This window comes from Chrysochloris asiatica, unplaced genomic scaffold, assembly GCF_000296735.1.
Source record: "Chrysochloris asiatica unplaced genomic scaffold, ChrAsi1.0 scaffold00016, whole genome shotgun sequence".
In the NCBI taxonomy this organism is placed as follows: domain Eukaryota; kingdom Metazoa; phylum Chordata; class Mammalia; order Afrosoricida; family Chrysochloridae; genus Chrysochloris; species Chrysochloris asiatica.
Genome location: NW_006408534.1, coordinates 29,128,081 through 29,148,045, shown reverse-complemented (window position 1 = coordinate 29,148,045; position 19,965 = coordinate 29,128,081). Strand labels below are relative to the sequence as shown.

Genomic DNA, 19,965 nt, shown 5'->3' with positions numbered 1-19,965 from the left:
CCAGAAATTTATCTTCTCACAGCTCTGAAGACTAACAGTCCAAATCAAAGTCTTGGCTGTCTCAATTCCATCTCTGCCTATAGTCCTATACCTTCCTTGGTTCTTGGCCACCCTCACTGTAATCTCTTTCCCAGTACGTGCTTGCTTCTGTGTCTAATTAGCAGTATTCAGAGCTCAGAATAGGGTTTGGGACACAGCCTACACTGATAGATCTCATTAAAATAAAAAAGAAAACCCCATTCCAAAACTGGATTACATCACCAGTATAGTGGTTAGGAATCCAACACATGTTTATTGTTGTTAAGTGCCATCAAGTTGGTTCCAACTCCTAGCAGCACTGTGTAGGGTTAGCAGTCTTATCTTACAGTGCCACACCAGGACTCCAACTTGCATATTGGGGGGAAATAATTCAACTCTTGGAGTCCTGGTGTAGCGCTACGGGTTAAGGAATTGGACTCCAAAGTCAGTTTGGACCACAAGGCCAGTAGCTCACCAGTCACTCCTCAGAAACCCTATATAGGGTCATTATTGGTCAGAAGCGACTTGACGTCACTTAACAATTCAACTCTTAATCATTGGTTACTACTGTTTTCATCTCATTTAAAAACTTTTACAGAAGAACACGAAGATAATTTTCTTCTTTCAGAAGCTGAATGTCTTTGGTGTGTGGTGAAAATACCATATACACAATAAAACTTTAACAATTTTCTTACACACCTATATGAAACATTGATTACATGCATTTTGTTCAATCTTTGTCACTTTCCTTTTCTAAATTATTTAACTTCCATTAATGTAAACTCAGTGCCCCTCACAAAGTAAAAGCTCCCACTTTCAAACTCCCTCCACCTTGGCAAAACTACATAATTGCTGATTTTATAAGTGGTATTGTAGTATATTGGAGTCCTGGTGTGGCACTGTAAGATAAGCACTGGACTACTAGGCACTGTCAGTGGTTCAAACTTACCAGCCACTCTTGGGAAACCTTAACCAGAGTCACTATGAATTGGAACTGACTTGATGGTATTAACAAGAAAAATAAGAGTTATTTTGTCCTTTGAACCTATTTCACACAATATAATGTTTTCTTGTGACATGCGTCAAGACTTTTCTTATCTTTATGGCTAAGTAATACCCCATTTTGCTTATTATCTGCTTGTATCTTGATGGATACAATGGTTGTTTTTAAATTTTGGCTATTGTGCACGGTGCTTTAATGAACTCTGGTGTAAAGTGTCTGCATCCCTGCTTTTACTCCTTATAGGTATATATGCCCAGGATTGGGATTGCTGGGTTACTTTCAACTTTTTGAGAAATCACTCAACTATTCTCCACCATGGCTGTATTGTTTTACATTCCCACCAGCAATGGATAAGTGCAAAAAATAGACACCATCCATTTCTCCCCTTCCATAGCACTCTTTATTCAGAAGAGGATGTGGAGAGAGGGATACCATTGCTCACATCAGCTGGATCTCGGCTGAATGCAGAGAATATAAGAAAGATGTTTATCTGTGTTTTATTTACTATGCAAAAGCTTTTGACTGTGTGGATCATGACAAGGTATGGATAACACTGTGAAGAGTGGGTGTTCCAGAACACTTAACTGTGTTCAAGAGACAATCATTCAAAAAGAACAAGGGCACACTGAATGGTTTAAAATCAGGAAAAGGTGTGCATGAGGATTGTATGCTTTCACTATACTCATTCAATCTGTAAATTGAGCACATAATCTGAGAAACTGGATTACATGAAGAATAACATGGCCTAAGGATTGGAGGAAGGCTCATTAACAACCTGTGCTATGCAGATGATACACCCTTGTTTATGAAAAGCTAAGAGGACTTAAAATAGTGATGAAGATCAAGGAGCACAGCTTTCTGTATGGGTTGTATCTCAATGTAAAGAAAACAAAAATCCTCACCATTGGAGCATTAAATTACATCATGATAAATGGAGAAAAGATGAAAGTTTGCAAAGATTTCATTTTGTTTGGATCTACCATCAGCACTTATGAAAGCAGCAATCAAGAAATCAAAAGGTGTACTGCATTAGGCAAATCTGCTGCACAAAAACACTTTAAAGTGTTCAAGAGCAAAGATGTCAGTTTGAGGACTAAGGTGTGCGTGACCCAAGCCATGACATTTTTAATAGCTTATTTCACATGGGAAAGGAGAAGAACTGATGTATTTGAGTTACGATGTTGGAGAAGAATATTAAAAGCACCATGGACTGCTGGGAGAACAAACAAATCTGTGCCAGAATGCTCTTTAAAGTCAGGACAGCCAGAGTTTGTCTCGCATATTTCCAACATACTGTCATGAGGGGCCAGTCCCTGTAGAAGAACATTATGCTTGGTAAAGTGGAGTGTCAGCAAAAAAAACAGGAAAACCCCAACAAGATGGTCTGGCACAGTGGCAGCAGGAATGGGCCCAAGCATATCAACGATTGTGAGACTGGTGCGGGACCAGGCAGTGCTCCATTCTGCTGTGCAAAAGGTCATTATGAGTCAGTACCCACTCAACGGCACCTAACAACAAAGTTTTACACACTTAGGTCCTTGATGTATTTTGGTTTGAGGGTATAGTTTGAGGCATGAATTCTGATACGTTTTTTGTGCAGGTGGAAACCCCTAAATTATCCTTTAAATATGAGGTAGGATCCAAGTTTCTTTATGATTTATTTTACAAAAAGAATATCCAATTTGTCAAGGTCAGCAGTTCAAACCCACCAGCTGCTCCTCAGAAACCTTATACAAGGTCGCTATAAGTCAGAATCAATTCGAAGGCACATAACAACACAACAACTGAGAAAAAGACCACCCTTTTTCTACTGGCTTACAGTGAAGTCCTTGTATACCAGGTATACAAGGTATACATATGTACGGTGTGTGTCTGAGCTTTGTATTACATTTCTTATATCTACTTGCTCATTCTTATGTCAATCATACCACACTGTCTTTAATAAGTCTGTTATTGTTGTTGTTATGTGCCGTGGAGTCGGTTCTAACTCATAGCGAGCCTGTACAGGGTTTCTGAGGCTGTAAATCTCTATGGGAGCAGAAAGCCTCCTCTTTCTCCCATGGAACAGCTGGTAGTTTCAGAATGCTGTCCCTGAGAGTAGCAGCCTGATTCGTAACCACCACGCTACCAGAGCTCCTTAATGAGTATAGGTTTAGAATAAGTTTGGATGTGTGATAGTGCTCTTCATAGAGACCTGACAGCCTATGTCTTACGCATTTTCATATACATTTTAGAATTATCATGTCAATTTCTACAAAAACCCCACAGATTCTAAATGGGATTATATTAAATCCAAAAATCATTGTGGCAAGAAGTGGGTCTTCCAATCTATGAACATGGTATATGCCTCCATTTATTCAAGATTAAAAAAAATAATAAAATAAATCTTCTCCCAGCTTTGTTAGGTAGTTTTCAGTCAATTTTTTTTGCATTTCACTTTTTGGTACTATTCGATACATAATCACAATTTCTATTAGAAAAACGTATTCAATTTTCTTGATGTTCCTTAGAAAAAAATAGTGCATATTTTTTTCTTTGGGTGCTTTTAAGATTACATATCTCTTAAGCTTGGTTCAATATTTTGCTTTTATGCTGTTCAACTTGCTTATTTCCTTTTGATCTGCTTTCCATTTACTAATTTCATCTCCTGTGTCCAGTTGTATTCCAAAACTCTTTCCATGGAAGGAAAACATGACAATTTGCTTCTGTAAAGCCTTGGAAACCCTAGCAGGTCTATTTCTCTGTCGTTTAGGGTCACTGTGAGCCGGTATTAATTTCACAATGGGTTTAGCATTATTGAGTACTCTTATAAATTCCAATCCTCTATTGGAACATTTGTCCAATTCTCTGTTGAAACGTTTCTCCATTTTGTTATCATTTTTATTTTAAAACATTAATCATGGTTAAGATGTTGTTATTGTTGTTAAGTGCTGTTGAGTTGGTTCTGACCTTGTATAGGGTTTTCAAAGAACATCTGGTGAGTGTGAACCACCAACAATCTTGCACTCAAAGTGCTTTATTCTTTAGTGCTATCAATCTGCTATTTCTTATAACTGCAAGTGATAATTGAGGATAATAAACTATTCCACCAAAAAGAGGTTCCTTTTCCCTGTCTTTTCTTTCCTTTTCCTTGCGACCTCCTCAAAAGCTCACAATTGGCAAATACCACCAGGACAGGAAGCATTCAGCAAGTCCATGTGCTGGGAATGTCTACGGATTGTCTATAATGATGTGCATAATTTAAAATGCTGCATATATTTAAAACAAAAGCTTCTGGAGTAGAAAGGTAAATACTTTTCACTGAAAAGAAAATTCCTACTTATCATCATAATAAAATAATTTGATCCTCAGATTATCTTAGATGGGCTCCTCATCCCTTGGGATTCCAATTCATCTATTTTTTTTCTTCTTCTACAGCTTTCCAATGTGTTTAAAGACAGATTTTTAATAATTTATCTGCTTTCTCATAGTTTGCACCTAGAACTTTGACTATCATGACATACTATATTTCTATCTACAAAGAGAATTCTTTAGAATCCTTTCAAATCTGTATCATTAATGACTGAGTCTCCTGCAAAAAAAGAAAGAAAGAAAGAAAAGTGGGAGCTACTAATGATTAGTAGAAATTTAATAAACCTAACTTTCTAATTCAGTTAGAACATTTATTCTAAGTATTAAAATGTAAGGATAAAATGTATGACAACCGAGTAGTAAGCAATTCTTAGAAAATTTTGCTCACATTATTCAGTCCTTGTGTGGCCCTGTAGGATAAGCATTGTATTGCTAAGCACAAAATCAGCTGTTCAAACCCACCTCGAAAATCCTATACAGGGTCTCTATGAGTCAGAACCGACATGATGGCACTTACCATAAGAACAATAGTTTTTGACTCCCTAACTTACTCAATTTCTGATGCCGTATCTTCCCATCCCCCTTTTCAATGCATTTAACTATAAGAGAATCTATAGCTATGAATTCCATAGGAATGTGGTGACTATGTTTATTCAAAATGAAAATTGATCTAGGGACACTTTCAGAAGTTAATAATACAAATACATGGGTAGAATATTCTTTGAAGTATTCATTCCTTCCTATAGTGAGAGGAGAGAATATGGGTCTATAATGATGCTCATAATTTAAAATGCTACATAAATTCCAACAGAATCTACTGCTGTGGAAATAAAGGTAAATTCCTGTCACTGAAGAGAAAATCCCTAATTATCATCATAATTACTTGATCATAATTACATCATAATAAAATAACTTGGATCATTTGGGACACAAAAACATAATAAACTAAACTAGTAGTTTTAATCAGTAAGATCAACTTAATTTTTAACATTTTGGCAAGAACTACCCTTAACTTTAAAATAAATTCCTTTGAATTTATTTTAAATTAAATACAACAGGTTAAAGCTTACCTATATTTCATCAAAAAAAAAAAAAAAAAAAAGAAACAGCTAATTTTCCCAAAAATTACGATGCAACAAGTTAAAATACTTACTGATATACTAAGGGTTTCATTCTTGTGATCAAAATTCATTTTACCACAATAAGCCCGCTGAGATAATAAGTTGTCAAAGTATAACTTGCATCGTAAAGTCAAACACCTTGAAGAAAAGAAATGTGGTAGTATTAAAAAGAAGATGATAAAGAACTATATATTCAACATGATCTAAGACTAAGGAAGTGAAATCCATATAAGAAGACTAAACAAAAGTATGCCAAATGTTGACATTTGTTGCACATTTAATCTGTGGGATTTTAGATTATATGTCTTCCTACATCTCTATAAGGAGCTCTGGTAAGTGTAGTGGTTAAAAATCGGGCTATTAATCTCAAGGTCTGTAGTTCGAAACTACTAGCTATTCCAAGGGAGAAAGATGAGGCTTTCTGCTCACATAAAGTTTTACAGCCTTGAAAATCCTATGCAGGGTTGCTATGAGTTGGAACTGACTCCATGGTACACCATTATCACCAGCACATCTCTACATTCCTTTGTAAAGGTAGTCCCTGGATTACAAATATCCAATTTAAAGACAACTCCAATTTGCTCTTTAATTACGGCTTCGAACCAGTTCTATCATGGTAGATGAAGCAAAAACAGACCAGAATTTTCATAATTTGGGGGGTGTCATCACAGCAACTCGGCAAATTCCAGGTCGAAGTCTAGGAAAGGGATAGTTGAAAGAGGCATAAAGGGCTCTCGTGGGAACCTGTTATGTGAGATAAGATTCTTGGTAGGGCTGTGGAAAGCCACACACATCCAAAGCAGCAGGGTCGGTCACCAACTTTGAGAGGGTGCCATAATCTTTGAATCTCTGCTTTCATGTTATATAAATTTGACCTAATTTTGAAATGACTGAACCAATTCCTACTAACAACAATTTATTGTTCACAATTGCCTTCAGATGTGGCAGGTGTAGTTTTTAAATTTTTGAAAAGTCTTGAGCCTTTTCTTGTACTTTAAAGTAAGACTAAATAAGAACCATATGTACCGGGTTCATACTGGCCTACAAATTCTTAAAGGTACAGTTAGGAGCAGCTCTCATTTCCAACCAGGGAGCTGCCTTTATGTCCCCATATTTCTACCAGCTTATTTACTCTTTTAATAAATATTTATAAAATAAAGAAGCCATTTCACATTTAATTAATGCCATTATATTATAGTTAGTCCATACGAATGTATAATCAGTCAACTAATTTGACACTGTAGGATCAGCACTGGACTGCTAACCACAAGGTTGGAGGTTCAAACCCACCAGCTACTCCTTGGAAACCCCATACAGGGCCACTATGCGTTGAATCAACTCGAAGGCACTTAACAACAATACAAACAATTACACTAATATCGAAGACATAAATCTTGCCCTTGAGAGACTTAATTTTTGGCACAAAGTAAACTTCATCATTTCTTCTCTACCAGTGGCATTCTACTGGGAAAAACAACTTTCCCTTTTCCTCAAATATGTATTTACTTAACTAATTTATCAGTATGGACTTACAGATTCTTATTTTATTGATTTGGCTAACATTTATTGTTGTGGTAGTGTGCCGCGGAGTTGACTTCCCACAGGATTCTCTAGGTCATAATCTTTGAAGGAACAGATTGCTAGTTTTTTTTTCCAGTGGAGTAGCTGGTAGGTTTGAACTGTCAACTTTTTAGTTTGTAGCCGAATACATAACCATTGAACCACCAGGGCTACTTCTCAGCTGCTGCTGCTCTTCATGTCTTTAGACCCTCAAATCACACTGGATTTCTGCAATGGGAGTTCCTGGAAATGACTCAGGTGTCCTTTTATCATGACCCTACAATTTAAAGCACTTTCTTACTCCCCGACATAGTAAGAGGCTCACCTTGCACTTTCCCTAGGCAAGTTCTGGAATAACTATTTCTCTAAGGAGACTTGCTATCTTTTAGCAGGGAATAGTATTTAGAAAATAAGGTGTAGGCTATCGGTGAATATATTTTCTTAATATCTTAGTTCTTTAATGAGTTTGAAGGCTTGTTTCTTCAGAGTCATTTTATTCCTTTCCTTCCCAACTTCCTCCTTTAATTCTCAATCTATATTAAATGCCCATACTAGAAAACACTGATTAACTTTGAGTTTTCAATTGTTGCTAGAGCAACCATGTTTAGCTAGTTTCAGAACTCTCTATTACAGTAAAAGCATGCTTTTAGCTCCCATACTTAACAACAATAAGCTTCATAATATCAAGAATTTAACCCGCCCCCCCCAACATTGATAAGTATTTCATTTAATGTCTAAAAGACTGCCCTCAGAAAATGGCAAGGTCCTTTGATGTAAAGAGATAAAAGATTTAAAACATTTGCTCATTAGAAGTATTTTCCTAAAATTTGGGTAAATAGTATCTGCAGTTGTGAAGAGTCGTATTAACAAAATAAACCATAAAATCAGTATTTCTCTGTAAATTATTTAAAATAATTTTTTTATAGATAATGATCTAAAAAACAAATCTTATTCTGCTTTTGGAAAAAGTGGAGTAATAGGAATTGGATTTACTCTTTAGTCTTTGTTGTTGTTAAGTGCCATCGAGTCGGTTCCAACTCATAGCGACCCTGTATAGAGTTTCTGAGGAACTACTGACCTTGCGGCTCACAGTCTACACTCTTTAGTCTAAAATCACTAAAAAACTGGAGAAAATATATGAAACAAGAGTTTTCACACTTTGGACATCAGACACATAAGACAATGATCTCTGAAAGATGGGAATAGACAAGAAGAATCTTTCTACTGCCCCAGATTACTACGTATGGAAAAAAGTAAAGTGGAGAGTAAAGAGCAATCTGGAAGTCTTCTTGTTTGAGGAGACAAAGCTGGGAGACTAAAGACAGTGACGTTTACAAGGCAGATCAAGAGAGAGGAAAGAGTTCACAGAGAACTCTGGAGTATCTACCCAGGATCCTGCTTGAGCATTCAGTGCTTGTATGTGAGGACACTAGTCAAGAAGTAGAAGGAACAACACCCTGAGCTCACACAGAACCACAAATGGTCAAGTTCCTACTGTCTACAGTGGAAAACTTTATAATGCACAAGGTAACTGACAGAATATGCAGAAGAGTATTCCCTCAGCCATAGGAAAGAACTAGCCTTTGCCTACTGGTCGCTTTGAAACTCCATAACAAAACTTAAAAGTAGCCTAAACAGAACAAAAATTAATTCTATTTAATTAAAATACTAATTATATGCCTATTATTGAAATACAAATGTAAAAAACTGACAATTTAGTTAAGGAATATGGCCAAAGGGCAAGATTTGTTTCTTTTAATGGCTTTATCTGAATTTCCCCAAGGAACCAGATATTTCTACAGTCCTTCTACTTTGGGTACAGACAGTTAAAGAGCATGTGATTGGGTCAATGGCTCCATGGAAAAATGCAAAGACTAGATTGTCTTCAATCCAAATATATTAAGGGCCATCTCTACCTAGAAACTGTCCTTTGGTTTCTTTTGCTTGTAACTCTAGTTACGGTCTAGTCTATCCATGTAATCTGCCCATCTTTGGGCATGTTAAAAATATCTAGTTTTCCTGATATATCAAATTCCTGCTATATTTCAGGCACAGTTCTAGGCACTGGAGTCATAGCAGAAAATAAAACAAAATTTCTGTATTAAAGGAAGCATATTCTACAAATACTCACTGCCATCGAGTCGATTCCAACTCACAGCTACCCTAGTTATGGTTTCCAAGACCATAAATCCTAACAGGAACAAGAAGTTTCATTTTTCTTCCACATGGTAGCTGATGGATTTGAACAACCAACTTTAGAGTTAGCAATCTAATCTCTAATCCAGAGTGCCACCAGCGCTCATCCTTCTAATTTGTTAAGTGCTGTTGAGTCAGTTCAGATTCACAGTGAACCCTGTATAAGGCTTCTGAGGCTGTAGAGCTTTCTGGGAGTGGAAAGCTTCATCTTTCTCTCGAGAAGCAGCTGGTGGGCTTGAACCACTGGACTTGTGGTTCACAGTCCAGTTCTTATCCTCCAGAGTCATCATGCTCCCATTCTTCTAATTATTGTTGTTAAGTACTGTTGAGTCAGTTCCAACTCATAGTGATCCTGTATAAAGGTATCCAAAACTTGTAAATCTTAGAGGGAGCAGAAAGTCTCATTTTTCTCCCATGGAGTAGCTGGTGGGCTCGAACCACAGACCTTGTGGTCCACAGTTCAGTGTTTATCATATGAAACCACTGCACACTTTATCCTAATTGTTGGTGTTAAGTGCTGCCACATCAGTTTCGACTCACAGTGACCCTGTATATGTGGTTTTCAAGACTTCAGATCTTCATGGGAGCAGAAAGTCTAATCTTTCTCCTGTAGAGCGGTTAGTGGGTTCTATCAGTAGACCTTGTAGATTCCAGTCCATTGCTTATTGTATGGAGTCACCACGTTACCCATTCTTATAATGTTGTTTTTGTTGTTAAGTGCTGCTGACCTTGCAGTTCAAATTGACTTTGCAGTGGAGTTCTTACTCTACAGTGTCACAATTGATATACTGACTAAACAGGTTCTAACAAGCCATTTGTATCCCATAAGATACAATGTCCAAGAGTGAAACAGTATACTTTAGAACCAATGAGCTTAATCATTCAAAGGACTTATTTAAGCAGAGATTCAACAGCCATTTATGAATTCTTTAATGAAGAATATCTAACAGAATGGAAAAGTTCAATTAAAGTCTGATTAAATTAGTTTGCAGAGTACTGGCTGACAAAGTGAGTACTGGCAGTTTCTTCTATAAATGTATCATGTACAGTTATTTTAGTTTAATTTTTCATATTTTAAAGGGTAATATGAAAACAAAGAAACTACAAAAATATACAATAAGTGGCTATATCTTTTTTAAGTGTGGTCACATTTTTTTAAGTCACTTACCTTCTAAATTGCTGATATGATCTGTATCTATGGATCATTATTTCTTCCAGTAATTTAATAAATCTTTTTAAAGTCCTTACTTTATTTTCCAGATCAAGATAGGTTTCTCTTGCTTCTTGGTACTGCCTATTTTGTAAACAAAATATTAAGTAAATAAATGCCACTCCATGAAACACAATGAAAAGAAAAAAAATCTCAAACACATTTAAATGAGAAAGAACAGGGAGTAGACTAGGTTGTTGAGGAAGCCTAGCCGTAGCAGATCCCAGAAATCTCTAGTAAAATTGCAGTCCCAGAATAAGAGTGGTATCCAGAGTGAGAACTGTTGTCAGCAAGGCTGGGGAGGACAGAAGTCCAAGCCCTACAGAAGGCAGAGAAAGCACACAAGGAAAATGCTCAGTTGGGGTTTAATAGTGGTAGACATGAGAGATTATCAGCAAATACACACCTCAAAGTGAAGTGACAATATTGGTAAACCAAAAAATAAACCAAACTCCAACTCACAGAAACCCTATAGGATACAACAGAACTGACAGTAGGATTTCCAAGACTGTAATCATTATGGGAGCAGATCACTGACAGGTGCAGGGTAAGAAGGAAGGGGGCATGGTAGGAATTGGGCAGTTAGCCCATCAAGGGCCAACAAACAATCAATTAGTGGGCAAGAACAAGGGGGAAATGGCAAAAACCACAAAAACACAGGATGAGCCTTGTGGCTTGTGTAGTGAAGGTTGGCATCAGCCTTGCCCTTAGCGGAAAGGCACTCGAAACCAGGAAGAGAACTATCATACTTAATGCTCAAACTCCTGACTCTAAGGCATCTATCCTCATACACGAGGCAAAACTGTCCCCACTCTTCTGGGAGCATTGTGGGAACGCTCTGCTATAGTAAACTTAATGCTTTGCTGAAAATTTTTGTTTGCTGGTCTTTGTCTTGCTCTGCAAGGAGACAGAGCTCGCTAGTCCTGTCCCTTTCCAATACCGAACCAGTTCTCAAGTCCAGGACAACCCATGCTGTGATCTTAACAATCACTAGAGGTTTGTCTTTTTGTCCATGGACTGGCCAGTGGGTTCAAACTGCTGACCTTTTAGGTTATCTACTGCCTCACCATGTAAGAATTATTTCCCTTAATGACAAATCCCACTAAGGGATGCTGCGTCAGCATTAGAAACTGCTTCCTGATCAAGATAAGGTCAAAGAGGCAGAGAAGGCATGGCTACTCAACAGTGCTAATATGAATGGCAATATTCTGTTGCTATTCTATAGCAAGGGAGCAAAATAATGGTGAATAATAAAGTAAGAAAGGCAACAACCATGGCCAATGTTCACATAGCTACTGCTGATACCCTCCTTCAAATAACTGGACCCGGGAAATGCAACTAATTAACCCTCCTTCAAATAACTGGACCAGGGAAAGGCAACTAATTAAAAACTGAGTAATGAAAAATGCCTAAGTATAGCATCCATATAAAGATAGTTATGAAAGAAAAGTGCAGAAGAGTAGAAAAATTTTCTTATCAACAATGAAAACTTACTAGAATAGTGTTGTCACAAAACAGATAAACCTACAATTAAACATCATAAATGAAAAATAAAGTCATAAGGCAAATGCTCCCAGAAAAAAATCCCTCAAAATCAGAAATTAATGAACTCAACAAATAAATAAAAGAACTCTAAAGAATAGATAGGTAAACAGCAGAAGGTAATAACCACACAAGATGAGGAAGTGAGTGAGAACTTGTAGTACCCAGATTTTGTGGCAATTAAACAAAAACATGAACTCTTAGAAAGAGGGCTTAGCAGTATAGGGTTTATCCAATAGATGAACCTACACACATAGAAAACGTTGCATGTTTTAAGTTATTAATTTCGTGCCACCATTTACAATAGCAAAAGATTAGATAAAAACCCAACTATTCATCAATTGTTGTTGCTGTTGTTAAGTGCTATCTAATCAGTTCCGACCCATAGTAACCCTGCATAGAGCTTCCTAGAAGTAACTGGTGAGGAGCTGGAGCTGCCAACCTTGTGGTTCAAACTGACTTTGCAATCCAGCGCATTATCTCACAGCGCCACACCAAGATGGTTCAATATTGTCAAACTATAACAGATCTCTAAAATACATTAAACAATCTGTAAAACAGCTTACATAGTGTTCTATCTTTTATACCTACAAAATCAGCGATTCAAACTCATCAGCCACTCCTAGGAAACCCTATACAGGGTTGATATGAGTCAGAACCAAGGCAACGGAACTTAACAACAAACAATAAAAAACCATGGATTATCTCATTAATTTTTTTTACAGTAATTCAATAAAGGCAAGAATTATAATTATGTTCATTTACAGATAAGAAAATTAGTCTAGAGAGACTAGGTACCTTGTGAAGATACTCAATCAGGTAAGGAAAGAACTGAAATTCAAACCCAAATACTCTCATGTAAGACGTGTACTCTAAATTTTGTGCTGGGGAGTTCATTTTTAACTCAGTGCCCCATAAGACAGAATAAAATTCCACCAGAGTTTTTTTCTTATTGTTTAATGTTTTATTGTGAATTATGTGATAGTTTACATGGGAGAACATTAGTTTTACATTCATCCTATCGTATATCGTTTCACTGCCATGGTTACAATCCCCTCCATGCATTATAAACCAAACAAAGGGTATACACTACAAGCCTGCCCTCCCGGTGGTCAGCACACAGCCCCTCTCCCTCTAGGGGTCTAAAGTCCCCAGTTGCTCCATCTCTCCACGTCATCATCTCTGCCTCCATCTCAGGCATCACTGCATCTCTGGGTACGGTCCCGCTCTCGCTCTTCCCCCTTGATGGTCCCAGGGACCTCCGCTCCTAGACTTCAAAGTTAATCACTCCCCTCCTTGCTATAAAATGTCCACCTTTATATTTCCAACCCTCACAATCACTCCTGATAACAATTATTTACTATTATATCACAAGAGACCTATCCGCATTTCCTTTCATCAGCCCCACCTAGACAGATTGGATACTACTCAGTGGAGATTCTATCTTCCTCCATGCCCTTTGGATCTAGGCTCCCTCTTGAAAACTTGTAAGCCAGTCACTTATTGCCTTTGTAGCCACCCTATTTTGGGTAGCCAATGTCCAAGTTGCCCATCCCTGTCTACTCTGTGCATGGAGGGGCTGGGAATGATCCTTGCTGTAAAGATTTGTTACCTCTTTTGAGCTACTGCATTCATAGGTATAGGTCAAGTTCATCAAATTGTATCAGATTACTCTTTTTTTCCTCTTCTTTCTTCTTCTGGTTGAGCTCTGATCATCCAGTCATTGGAGCCAGGTCAAGTGGGTATTAGCTGCAAGTGCGGGTGTTCTTGTACATATGCCTTCTTCTTATCAGCTAGACGCTTCACTCTCCACTCTAGTCCTCTATGGCTATGGCACTGACCTTGGGCCCAAAAGTCCCCAGGTCTCCACCCAGGTTCACAGGAGTCTATTGAACATTGTAGGGCTTAGCTCGCCACTTCATTGTTGTTTTTCCCTCACTTCCCCTTATCGGTGACGAGCGTGGTCACCAATCAGAGCATGTATTCCCATTGAATCTTAGTCTTGGAAGGGGCACCATAGAATTTTCTAAGCTGTAATCTTTACGAAAGCAAATCTCCAAGTCTTGATCTAGAAGTGTCACTGGGTAAGTTTGAACTGTTTAATCTTTCAGTTGGTAGCTGGGAAGCTCACTGTTTTGCTATCAGTTTTCTATTTTTAAGCAGTAATAAACAAAAATATTTATTTTATTGAAATCTCATTGAAAATACTGTTGTTGTTGTTAAGGGCTGTGGAGTTGCTTCTGACTCACAGTGACCCTGTATAGGGTTTCCAAGGAGTGTCTAGTAGATTACAATCACTGACCTTGTGGTTAGCAATGCAGCCCCATCTTATTCAATGGGAAGGATTTGAAAAATGTTTTCCAATCATCTAATTATCTGTATTTCTTTGATTACTCATGAAGCTTAACATTTTCCTGTCTAAATGAAGTTTGTGTTGTTAAGTTCTGTTGTGGTGACTGTGACTCATAATGACCCTGTAACAGGGTTTCTGAGGAGGAAAGAGTTGATTTGAACTGCTGACCTCATGCTTTGAAGTCCAGTGCTTATTCTACAGCATGACACCAGGAGTCCTACAGGTATAAAAATTGAATTTATGTTCAAATGTCACTCCATAGTCAGTTTTATAATGAAACAAAAGATTACCGTTTATAGCGAAAAAGACACAATAGCAGCTCAGTTATAACTGTCTGCCATAGTAACACTTCATCAAAATTGTTGCAGTTGCTAGGTGCCATTAAGTCGGAACCGACTCAAAGTGACCCTATCCACATCAGGATGAATCATTGTTCAGTCCTGCATCAACATCACATTCGTTACTACCTTCAGTCTATTTGCTGCTGCCACTGTGGCAGTCGATCTCATTGGAGGTCTTCTTTATCACTGAACCTCCAGTTTATCAAAAAAGATATCCTTCTCTACGGATTGCTCCCTCCCGATAATATGTCTGAAGTGTGAGAGACAAAGTCTGGCAATCCTGACTTTCAAGGAGCATTCTGGCTGTACTTCTTCCAACATAGATTGGTTTGTTCTTTTGGCAGTGCATGGTACTTTTAATATTCTCCTTTAACATCATAATTCAAATGCATCAATTCTTTTATGGTCTTTCTTATTCACTGTCAAACTTGAACATTCATAAGGGGTTATTGAAAATACCATGACTTAAGTCATGAGAACCTTAGTCATCAAACTGACATCTTTGATCTTGAACACTTTAAAGATGTTGTGTGCAGCAGATCTGCCTAATGTAATACATTCTCCACAATGTTGTCCATAGCTTGTCATGATCTACACAAATCAAAGCCTTTGCATAATCAATAAAGCACAGGTAAAAATATTTCTGGTATTCTCTGCTTTCAGCAAAGATCCATCTGACATCAGCAATGACATCCCTTGTTCCACATCCTCTTCTGAATCTAGTTTGAACTTCAGGAAGTTCTCTTTCAATGTCTGGTTGCAGTTGCTTTTGAATTATCTTTGGAAAAAATTTGCTTGCATGGGATATTAATGATTTTGTCTGATGATTTCTGTATTCCACTGGGTCAACTCTCTTTGGAATGGGCACAAATATAGATCTCTTTCAGTCAGTTGGCCAGTTAGTTTTCTTACAAATTTCATGGCATGGATGAATGAGTGCATCCAGTTCCGCAGCAGTTTGTTGAAGGATTTCAATTTATATCCCATCATTTCCTAGTGCCTGGTTCTTTGCCAATACCTTCAATGTACCTTGGACTTCTTCCTTCAGGATCATTGGCTCTTCATCATATACTATCTCTTTTTTTTAATGTTTTATTGTGAATTATGTGATAGTTTACATGGGAGAACATTAGTTCATATACTACCTCTTAAATAGGTGAACAGCGACCATTTCTTTTTGGTAGAGTGACTCTGTATTTCTTCCATCTTCTTTTGATGCTTTCTGCATCACTCAATATTTTGCCCATTAGAATCCTTTAATACAGCCAAGTTGAGGCTTAAATTTTTCCTTCAGTTCCTTCAGCTTGAGAAATGTTGAGTGTGTTCTTCTCTTTTGGTTTTCTAGTCTTTATACATTATAATATTTGACTTTGTCTTCTCAAGCTGCCTTTTGAATTTTTTTTTTCAGCTCTTTTACCTCCTCATTTCTTCCATTTGAAACACTGGAAAGCAAGTTTCAGTGTCTCTTCTGACATCCATTTGGCCTTTTCCTTCTTTCTTGTCTTAATGACCTTTTGCTTTCTTCCTGTATGATGTTCTTGATATCATCCCACAACTCTTCTGGTCTTCCATCTCTAGTGTCTGATGTATCAAATGTGTTCTTTAGATGATCTCTAAATTCAGGTGGAATATGTTCAAGGTCATATTTTGAGTCTCATGGACTTGGTTTAATTTGAAGAAAATTAGAAACTTTAGCCTGAACTTGCATAGGAGCACTTGGTGGTCTGTTCCACAATCTGCCCCTGGCCTTGTTTTGGCTGATGATATGGAGCTTTTCCGTCACTTTCTACAGATGTGGTCAATTTGATTTCTGTGTATTCCATCTGGTGAGGTCCATGTGTTCAGTTGTCTTTTATGTTGTTTAAAAACTTATTTTCAATGAAGAACTCCATGGTCTTACAAAATTCTGTTATGCCATCTTCATCATCATTTCTATCACCAAGGCTATATTTTCCAACTATTGGGCCTTCCTCTTTGTTTCCAACTTTTTCATTCCAATCACCAGTAATTTTGAATACATCTTGATTGCATGCACTGGCTTTAGTGGTTACTGCATAAATTTGAACAACAGTGGTATTAACTAGTCTTCCATGTAGGTGGATAGATATTATCCTATCACAGACAGCGTTGTACACTTCAGGATAGATCTCGATATGCTCTTTTTGATGCTGAATATGGTGCCACTCCTCCTCAATTTGTCATTCCTGGCATACTAAACCATATGATTTTCACGTTCAAAATGGCCAAATGCCAGTTCATTTCAGCTCACTAATACATAGCATATATTTGATGTTTATGAGTTCTATTTTCTTTTTGGCAATTTCCAATTTTCCTAGATTCATACTTGTAGAATCCATGTTGTGAATATTAATAAATGTTTGCAGCTGTTTCTCTTCATTGTGAGCTTATGCCCCATCAACAAATGAAGGTCCCAAAGGCTTTACTTCATTTGTGTCATCATGGTCAACTCTACTTTAAGGAAGTATACACCCCAGTCATATTTTGAATGTCTTCCAACCTGAGGGGTTCATCTTCTGGCTCTATATCTGACAATATTCTGACGCTCTTTATTATGTTTCAGTATTCAAAATTCTGGTGCTGACAGTGTTTCACTGCTATCCATAAGGTTTTCAGTGACTAAATATTCAGAAGTAGTCTGTCTCTCCTTCCTAGTCTTATCATTTTTGGAAGCTCATCTGAATCCGGTCCACCGTGGGTGACCCTGCTGGTATTTGAAATACCCATAATGTACCTTCCAGGATCACAGCAACACGCAAGCCACCAGAGTACGACAACTGACAGACAAGTGTTGGTTCCATCCAAATATAAGATTTAAATATAAATATTTTTTATTTTTTGGTTATATATGAGTAATATAATAAAGGAGTCCTGGTGTGGCACTGTAGGATAAGTGTTAGACTGCTAATCATAATGTTGGTGGTTCAAATCCACCAGGCACTCCTCTGAAACCCTATCCAGGGTCGCTGTGATTCAGAACCGACTCGTTGGCACTTAACCACAACAAATATATTTAAAAAGCAGAAAAGCAACCAAACACTTACCTTGTTATTTCTTCTCGATCTCCATGACTGGCATGTTCTGCCTGTATTTTTTGCCTTAATCTATTAATTTCTTTGTCTAGAATTGATGCAGATTTTTTTACTTCTATCCGCTCGGAGCAGATCTGTCTTGCCTGTGACATTTTCTCCTGATACAAGAGATGTTTAATATCTTTAATACTCTTATTTGACTTACTAATTCATTGTAAATTACTTGTGTCAGTATATACATACCCAAGTTCTGACCTTATGATTAAGGAGTATATTTTAACTACATTTAATATCAATGCCATTTATATAAGCTTTACATTGAAAACAGAGTCCAAAGTCATAGACTTTCAAGAAAAAAATTGCGTTATTGTGTATAACTTTAATAAAACTGTAAGAGCCTCAAAATTTCTCAGTGAAGCAAATTTCCAGTAGTGGTTATAAAAAGATTGCACACAGTATACTGCAAGCAGGTATAGTTTTCTGTGTATTTGAGAATTAATTCTTAACTCTAATGAAATTGAAAACAACAAAGACCTTCGTGTCTGTGAAGAATTCAAAGCATTAAGGAATATGTCCAAATACTTATTTGATCTTCATAATATTCAGTTTTTAAGTCCAAAACATATAAGGCATTGGGGGACTACAGTATTTAAATCATTTCTTAGTACATAAGAAGTACACAAAAGCAAAAGTCTGAATCCATCTCAAATTTAGACGAGGTTGCTTTCAATTTATTCTCTGAAAACACAAACGACTGTTTATAGTTGTAAAAAAGGCTTCTAGTAGAAGTCTATACACCAGATACTCAAAGAAGTCCATATACCAGATACTCAAAGAAAAGCCCAGTTCACATATAGTTCCAACTCATGGTGTTATAATATGTGGCAAAGAACTGTGCTCCTTACAGCTTTCAATGCCTGACTCTGCAGAAATAATTGCCAGGCCTTCTTGCAAGATACCTCTGGGTATATTTAAACCACCAACCTTTCAGTTAGCAGTAAAAAATATTAATTGCAAAAGGATGGTGCTGCATTAGCTGAGTGTTGCTATTATTAAGTGTCTCCTCATGTCAGTTCCAATTCAGCAACTCTACGTATAACAGAAAGAAACACTGACTGGTACTGTACCATTCTCACAACTTTTTGAGGCCACTGTTGCTGCCACCTGTTATTCTACAGGAAATAAATATTCAGAAAATGTTTCTGTTTTTAGAAGTATTATGAGATTAAGCAAAATACACTTAAATAATGATTAAACTTGTAAACATAACAAAGTGAAAAGCAAGAACTAGAGGTGCCTAACCTCAAGTTCCTTCTCTTTCATGTTGAGTTCTCTTTTCTTTTTATTTAAAGTATCCAAGTGTTCCTTTTGTTTGTCTTCATAATGCTGCTTCCCTCGTTTTTCGTTATTCACTTCAGAATCAGCAAGGTTTAATTCATCCTGTTAGAATAAAGTCAAAATAACCTATAAAGATTCTTTAAAGTAAAAAACAAAAACAAAAAAACCCAACGTAAGATAATTAACAACTTATATTGTCTGAAGAGTTCACATTCATATATACCTAAATAAAAGTGAAGATTTTTTCAAAATTTAAGAAATTAAGAATTCTTACATGGTCTAATATGATGGTGCTTTCACACATTTTATTTTGATAAGACAGTTCTGGACAAAGCCATATTAGCCTGAAAAGACTTAATATCGTGCAAGTGTTAGATATTTACAGAGGTCATCTTGGCAGAACTGGCTTCAAGACGGTGAGTGAAAGAAGTCCGTCATTAAAGACCACATACTGTATGATTCCATTTATATGAAATGTTCAGAATACAGACAGAAAGTAAACTAGTGGTTGCCTAAGGATGAGGTATGGCATAAAAGGGCTAGGAGGATGATGGATAAAGAAATAAGAAAATCTACTGGAGGCGATTACTGGTTACTGAGAGCTGGAAAAAGGAGAAGATGGGGAGTGATTCTCTCCACTATTCAATGATGTGGGTTTTTTTTTGTTTCTTCATTTTGTTCATAACCTAATACTAGGTCATATGTTTAGTTTTAAGAAAGCCTGAACGGGGATTGTGGAGCGGGACAAGCAGACAAAAGAGGAAATAGGCCAAAAATTAAATCCTAAGTTATGTCAAAACGACCAACAGTGGTATCTTGAAATTTCTCAGAAAGAAGAGTGAAAAAGGAAGCCCATTTCCTGATCACATCTACCTGGAGGCA

At 37.1% G+C, this 19,965-nt stretch overlaps 1 protein-coding gene across 1 annotated transcript in view; it reads right to left on the bottom strand.

The window, feature by feature from the left end:
- SMC6 (structural maintenance of chromosomes 6) overlaps positions 1–19,965 on the bottom strand; it is a 106,940-nt gene that overhangs the window by 12,058 nt on the left and 74,917 nt on the right. The window contains exons 20-23 of the mRNA XM_006835266.1: positions 19,048–19,185; positions 17,758–17,903; positions 10,418–10,543; positions 5,526–5,631 (exon numbers count right to left, since the gene is read on the bottom strand). Of these exons, the coding sequence (XP_006835329.1) occupies positions 5,526–5,631; positions 10,418–10,543; positions 17,758–17,903; positions 19,048–19,185 (516 nt within the window). The remainder of the gene's footprint in view (positions 1–5,525; positions 5,632–10,417; positions 10,544–17,757; positions 17,904–19,047; positions 19,186–19,965) is intronic.